This window comes from Ictalurus furcatus, chromosome 8 (assembly GCF_023375685.1).
Source record: "Ictalurus furcatus strain D&B chromosome 8, Billie_1.0, whole genome shotgun sequence".
Lineage (NCBI taxonomy): Eukaryota > Metazoa > Chordata > Actinopteri > Siluriformes > Ictaluridae > Ictalurus > Ictalurus furcatus.
This window is the reverse complement of record NC_071262.1, coordinates 27,192,802-27,200,301: the sequence shown is the minus strand read 5'-3', so window position 1 is coordinate 27,200,301 and position 7,500 is coordinate 27,192,802. Positions and strand designations below refer to the sequence as shown.

The 7,500-nt window shown below is 44.0% G+C and overlaps 1 protein-coding gene across 3 annotated transcripts in view; it reads right to left on the bottom strand.

Annotated features, from left to right (window-relative positions):
* Positions 1–7,500, bottom strand: part of elf2a (E74-like factor 2a (ets domain transcription factor)) — an 18,228-nt gene that overhangs the window by 1,018 nt on the left and 9,710 nt on the right. For all 3 annotated transcript variants that reach the window (XM_053631835.1, XM_053631837.1, XM_053631836.1), the window contains 6 exons: positions 6,469–6,561; positions 5,296–5,403; positions 4,992–5,072; positions 2,810–3,002; positions 2,418–2,708; positions 1–1,660 (listed from right to left, as the gene is read on the bottom strand). The exon at positions 1–1,660 is cut by the window's left edge and continues 1,018 nt beyond it. In XM_053631835.1, the coding sequence (XP_053487810.1) occupies positions 1,213–1,660; positions 2,418–2,708; positions 2,810–3,002; positions 4,992–5,072; positions 5,296–5,403; positions 6,469–6,561 (1,214 nt within the window). In that variant the 3' untranslated portion in view covers positions 1–1,212. The remainder of the gene's footprint in view (positions 1,661–2,417; positions 2,709–2,809; positions 3,003–4,991; positions 5,073–5,295; positions 5,404–6,468; positions 6,562–7,500) is intronic.

Below are 7,500 nucleotides of genomic sequence, written 5' to 3'. Positions count from 1 at the left end.
TCTGTAGAATCTGAAGTGTCCCGCCCCCAACATTATAATAATCCACGGTACTAACTGTCAACTACAGTTTAACCCAGGCCGTGAGGTAAGCTAAACACTACTGACTATTTAAAAAGAGGGAGGAGCCACTCGGTGTGCCCCGCCCTGACGTCCTGTTTCAGTGGTAGTTACGTCGACACATCGAATAACGCCGCACGTTTCAAGGCGCTTCACGTCAAGAGGATTTTAAATACAGTCGAGATAAATAAAGAAATCTGAGACGGGTGACCTTGAGTGACGAAATGGAGGAAACATGAGACTCTGACTTCCAGCCAGAGGTTCTGGATGTACCGAGTGCTACATAGCGTGACCGGTATGTAATTCTGTTCCTGTCCATCAACTCCATGCAAGCCGGTGCAGAGGGTTTCCTGGCACACACACACACACACACACACACACACACACACACACACACACACACAAAACACCAAGAGAAGCTTGTTTGTTTGCATAATTAGGTCCTGTATATTTAAATCTACTTGGATATACAAGCTTGGATAGGAGTACAACAAAATATATGCTTCAAATATTGAACATTCAATAAAGTTCAGTCTAAACACACACACACACACACACACACACACACACACACACACACACCTTTTCGCTCCCTTTTTATGTACACAATTTTAAATGAGAAAGAAAGAAATGTGGATAACAGGTATGATGGATATAAATGCAACAAAAAGGAGATATATGTATATAAAGTGAAATGATTACGGTCTACAAAGTTTTAAGATGCTTTTAGCTTGTAAAAAAAAACAAACAAACAACAAAAACAAACAAACACTGCCTGATACAAAATATCAAAAAGTCTATATTTGCATATTTACACTGTCAGGGGAAAAAAATTTAACTTTAAAGAAAACAAACAAACAAATAAACAGAAGCTGCTTTATATTTTGTTGACTAGGAGTTTTATGTACAGCGTCCGGTCCACGCCCGTTGGTGCTGCTGGAAACGTTTCCTTCCCCTCACGTTGTCGCGGGTCTTCAGCACCGGTTACGACTAGTGTTGGGACGTGATTGTGAGCGTGGGGGAGGGCGGGGTTTAGCTGTAGTGCTGCTGCTCTCATTGCTGAAGTCCTCGTGAGCACTTTATAAAACAGTGGGCGTGGTTGGGATGGCGGTTTGACTCTAGCGCTGCGGTGGGCGTGTTGGCGTGAGCGGCGTCTCAGCTGTGCGTGGTGGCGGCCTGGTCTGCGTGTGCGCTCTGCTCCAGACGCTCCACCTTGATGAACCTGACGTCCTGCGTGTTCGACGCGGTCTCCGACGGCAACGTGACGGTGTTCGGGGAGGAAGGCATGGCGAGCTGCAGCACCTGGGTCCCCGTGAGCGGCGCCAGAGTGCGCAGCGTGATGGGCGTGCCCGTTTTGGTCTGGGTGGTGGCGGGGAGCGTGATGAGCTGCAGCGTGATCCGTTCGCCGTTCTGCCCCTGCGTGGGCAGCAGCGTGGGCACGGCCTGCAGCAGCACTTTACCCGCGCCGGTCCCCCCGCTCAGCACGCCGCCCGCCGTCAGCATCGGGGAGGAGCTCGTGGGAGAGTTGAGGGTCACCGTGGAGACCTTTTGACCCTGGGGCGTTGTCATGACAACCGGCACCTGCATGGCCAGCCTCACCGTCCTGAGAGAGATGAAAAGAAGCCAGATGAGAGAAATAACAGAAAGAGAGAGATATATAGAGAGAGAGATAGAGAGAGAGCGAGAGAGATGGAGTGACGGAGAAAGACAGAGGGGGGAAAAAAGAGAGAAAACAGGTAGTCAGAGAATGAGAGGAGAAGAGGCAGTCAGAGAAAGAGAAAGGCACAGAGAGAGAGAGAATTGGGAGAAGAGGGGAGAGAAAGAAGGGCAATTGGAGAGACAGACAAAGAGAGAGAAGGGGTAGTTGAAAAAAGATAAGAGGAAAAAGAGGCAGAGAAGGAGAGGGAGGGGGGGTGGGGAACAGGCAGTCAGAGAAAGAGAGGGGGAAAAGAGGCAAAGAGAGAGAGAGAGAAAGTGAGAGAGTGAGAAAGAGAGAGAGAGAGAAAGAGAGAGGCAGAAAAAGACAGTGAGAGATGCACAGAGAAAAAGAGTTGGGAGAAGAGGGGAGAGAAAGAAAGGCAATTGGGAAGAGAGCGAGAAAAAGAATGGAAAAAAGAAAAAGGGGCAGTTGAAATAAAGATAGAGAAAAGAGGCAGAGAAGGAGAGAGGCAGGAAAAAGAGGCAACAAGAGTGAGTCATTAGGAGTGTGAGAAAGAGAGAGAGATGGAGAGAGATAGTTAAAGAGAAAGAAGGAGAGATGTAAGCTACGAAAGCTAAGAAAGTGTGAAAGATTAAAAGTTGATCAGAAAACGGCGTTAAAGTGCTTCGGGTCAGTCACCCCCACCCTCTTCCGGTGTTACCTGGGGCCCGTCGTCGTGGCGACCGGAGTCTGATGCACGGACACGAGTCCTTCGGGTCCTGAGGCGATGCTGATGACGGGCGCCGAGGATGAAACGGGAGAGAACCGGTCCTTCCTCCGGCGGGAAGCGGTGCAGTCGGCCGCGGCGGGACTCTGCGCTTTGACCTTCTCCATCCCGTCCTCCATGTCCTCCTCCTCGTCGATGAACACGATGTCTTTCGGCATCTCCTTGAACTGGTACACCAGTCTCTGGCCTTCCACCTTGGAAAGAATTCCTCGCTGGTAGTAATACCTACACACACACACACACACACACACACACACACACCTCATTAGCGACACACACACACACACGCTGTCTCTCAGAAGCACGTTGTGGAGCTGTGCTCTTGCCTGAGTGCTCTTCCCATCGTCTCGTAGTTCATGTCCGGTTTGTTCTTATGTTTGCCCCACAGCTTGGACACGGCTTTGGAGTCGACCAGCTTGAAGATGCCCTTCTCCTTCTCCGTCCATTTGATGTACTTAGGGCAGGTTTCTTTATCCTGAAGGAGATCCAGCAGAAACTCCCAGAGATACGTGGTGGTGCCTGTAGAGCACACAACACACACACACACGTTGTGCACAGTTCTGCAAACCAGTAATAACGGCGCCACCTTGTGGACAATGTGAGTGGTGAGCACTTCAGATCATCAGCACTACACGACACACACTACACAGCTCCACTGCTTCCGGCTAAAGTTTTTCTTCTAACCCTACGTTCAGATTAACGAGCAACAACGCAATTTTCCGTTCCCCTGCACCACGAAAGCTGCAGCGAATTCTACTCAAATCTGGTACGACGTGATAACGGTGACGAACCCAAAGCACCGATTTCCTCAGACCCGTCATTAGTTCCTACCTGCGATTACTTCCTGTGTGTGTGGTTTTATCGAAACCGGTCATATACGACCTCTCCTTAAACACACCCAGATTTATAAAATATTCCAGACTGACCAAGTTAAAAATCCACAAAGGGGTTTCTAATAAAAAAAAAAAAAAATCTAACTCATTGTTTCCGGTGATACCTTCTCAAATTACCACGCCGTTTTATTGCCACGGTAAAAAAAAATTATGATGATGATAACGAGAATAAAGTCGAAAATATGAGAATAAAGTCGTAATTACACAGCGGTAAACTTGTTCTTATATTCTCAGATTCGAGATTCGCTCTTCTATTTCTCAACAAATAATCTCACAATCTTGACTCTACTAACGTAATCTTGACTCTACTCCCGTAATCTTGACTCTACTCCCGTAATCTTGACTCTACTCCCGTAATCTTGACTCCTGTAATCTTGACTCCCGTAATCTTGACTCTACTCCCTACTAACGTAATCTTGACTCTACTCCCGTAATCTTGACTTTACTCCCTACTAACGTAATCTTGACTCTACTCCCGTAATCTTGACTCTACTCCCATTATCTTGACTCTACTCCCATTATCTTGACTCTACTCCCATTATCTTGACTCTATTAACGTAATCTTGACTCTACTCCCTACTCCCGTAATCTTGACTCTATTAACGTAATCTTGACTCTATTAACGTAATCTTGACTCTACTCCTGTAATCTTGACTCTATTAACGTAATCTTGACTCTATTAACGTAATCTTGACTCTACTCCCGTAATCTTGACTCTATTAACATAATCTTGACTCTATTAACGTAATCTTGACTCTATTAACGTAATCTTGACTCTACTCCCGTAATCTTGACTCTATTAACATAATCTTGACTCTATTAACGTAATCTTGACTCTACACTCCCTACTAACGTAATCTTGACTCTACTCCCGTAATCTTGACTCTACTCCTGTAATCTTGACTCTATTAACATAATCTTGACTCTATTAACGTAATCTTGACTCTACACTCCCTACTAACGTAATCTTGACTCTACTCCCATTATCTTGACTCTACTCCCATTATCTTGACTCTATTAACGTAATCTTGACTCTACTCCCTACTCCCGTAATCTTGACTCTATTAACGTAATCTTGACTCTATTAACGTAATCTTGACTCTACTCCTGTAATCTTGACTCTATTAACGTAATCTTGACTCTATTAACGTAATCTTGACTCTACTCCCGTAATCTTGACTCTACACTCCCTACTAACGTAATCTTGACTCTACTCCCGTAATCTTGACTTTATTCTCAAAATATTATGACTTTATTCTGTAATCATAATGTTTATGTGGCACTAAAACGCCGTCGTATGAAATATCCCCTTTAAAGATCTTACTGAATAACTGCACTGACATTAAAATCAGTTCAATAAAACGTGCTCCAAAAACACAGGAGTCGTGCGTGACTGAAAACGGCGCCTCTTCACCCATGAGTCCTGAACAACTTGTACACAGACTGATGTCTAACACAACACGCATCATTTCCAGTAGAGCTATCTCGTTTTGATTAATCTGAAAATCACTTGCTAGTGTGAAAGTGCAGTGACCGTTGTTTCGTGTCTTCAGCTTCTCCTAGAAACCGTTTATTTTCCTAGCTGTTAAAAATAAAAAGTCAGACACACGCTTACCCTTACTCTCTCTCGATTTCCTCTTATAAATAAGATCCAGGGAGCCGTCGCAGCAAGCCCGCGGCAGTTTGGATTTCCGTCCTGCGCAAAAACATCAGCGTTTCAGATTAAACACACACACACACACACACACACACAGAGCTGCTCATAGAGTTAGAGCGAGCAACAAGTTATGACCATTTATAAATAAGTCAGAATTTTCTTTTTCCAAATTTACTCAGATCTATCTTTGTGTGTGAGAGAGAGAGAGAGAGAGAAAGAGAGAGAGAGAGAGAGAGAGAGAGAGAGAGAGAGAGCGCGCTACCTCTTTTCTTTTTCTGATCCGCTTGCTGCAGCTCGCTATGAGAATCTTCCACGACTTGCCCCATGTCCTCGGTGCTCACTTCCACCTCCATCTCAGACAGGAACTCCTCTACACACAGACACAGACACACACACACACACACACACACACACACACACACACACACACAAAAGGACAAATACGACATCAAAAAATGGACAGATCCAGTAGGGGTTAAAATAGTTTCATTGCTTTTAAATATTATTTAAATATCACAGCTGTCCAATGAGAGAGATAGATAGATAGAAAGGGTGCCAATAGTTGTGAAGTTGGATGGATAGATAGATAGACAGACAGACAGATAGATAGAGACAGACAGATAGATAATTTAATATGTATATATTATGTGCATTTTATACTGCAGTGTGTCAGAGAGAGTCAATCATGCAATGCTTAGGCAATACTGTACATGGTCAAACCAGTAAAGTTTGCTGAACTGAATTGAGAGAGAGAGAGAAGGACGAAAGAGTGTGCTGTGACCGTAAGACAGGTGAGGGTGAGACAGAGGCACACTTTCTCCTTCACTGTGATACCTTTCATAACACAAGAGAAAAATACTTTTAAAAATCTCAGGTCTTACTACAGTTCTCCGACCGACCAGAGACTAACCGAATGCAGGTGCTACTGGGGGCGGAGTCACGCGCCTGCTGCAGACAAATTCATCTCTGATCTGCACACGCTCAGAAACCAGCTACTGCTCTGATCACTGATCACATCTCACTGCACAATCACACACCCATACCGCTTATTTACCTCACTGGATTTTATAAATAAATAAATAGCTAGATAGATAAATAAATACTTTAATATGAAGATATGATGTATACATGAAACACTACAGAATGTCTGATCTAATATCCGTTTGGAGACAGAAGCGCACTGTGACGTCTGACTGACACACAACACGCTTTCACCTTTATTTCCTCTTCGTTGCAAAATCACACCTAGATCATGTACAAACACGACTTTAACGTGAACATCCTGAGAACAGACCCAGTGACTATTTCAGTGCTGTACTTCCTCTCTCTGGAGTAACGGGAACATCAGGAACATACACCTTCTCCTTACTGAAGCTCCACACACACAAGCGGAACATCTGAACTTGTGTGTGTGTGTGTGTGTGTGTGTGTGTACCTGGGCTGTGGTCACCATGAAGGCTGGCTGGAGAGTCCATGTGCAGCAGAGCCTCAGCCGCCTCGATGGTTTTGTCATGAACTGATACCTCCACTGGAAAAGAAAAGATGCAGAAGTAAACCTCTGATCATATCTTATTATTATTATTATTACTACTGCTACAACATCATCCTCTTCACTCTAAATAGAAAGCGACTCGTTTGCATTAAACAAAAACATTAAAACTGCTGTAAGAAATAAAGTTGTCACATGTCGATTAACTGGTGGGAAAATTTCCTCACAGTCACATCCCTAATCGCCGGTTAATAAAAAATAAATAAATAAATAAATAAATAAATAGTCAGCTTTGTAAAACCAAATATGGCTAGTAGAGGGTGGACAGGAGGGCATACCGCATTTCCAGGAACGATTCGACTTCCTGGCATAAATAACGAAACCCGAGACAAATCGTAATAGTAATAATGCGTGTTCCGTTTAGTTCACTGTAACTTACAGACCACCATTTCCTGGCTCTTTTTAAAAACGAACGGAAACCTCTGTAACTCTCTACACTGTTTGTCCTTCTCAAAAATAAAAAAAGGTATTACGTTTCTAAAAGCTTTTAAACTAGTGTTGTTTTTGGGAGGACGTTGTTGTTTTACCCTCCTTGTAAATTATTTGCTAAATACGGTCTACGTTTTCGTTTTTCAGAACCGAACGTTAAACTTTTTGGACATTTTTCCTTTTATTATTACAGGCATACAGTTTTAGCCCTTTTAAAAAAACTCATGGACAATCTATTTACTTTTTAATATACGCAGTCCGTACAGGATTTCGCAGAGTTCTTTATTCTTTTTTTCCCCCCGGAAAACTACTCGGATTTGCGAAATCGAACGAAATCGTTTTGGACGCTCTTTCGCAGTGACGTTTGTTGGTAAACGAGACCCTTTAGCCGTACTCATGTTCGGGCTTTGACCGAACGCGAGTTGTGATGACGTCACACGACGCGTCTCGGCCCGGATCTGCGGAAAATCTGCGGTAATTTTGAGTTTC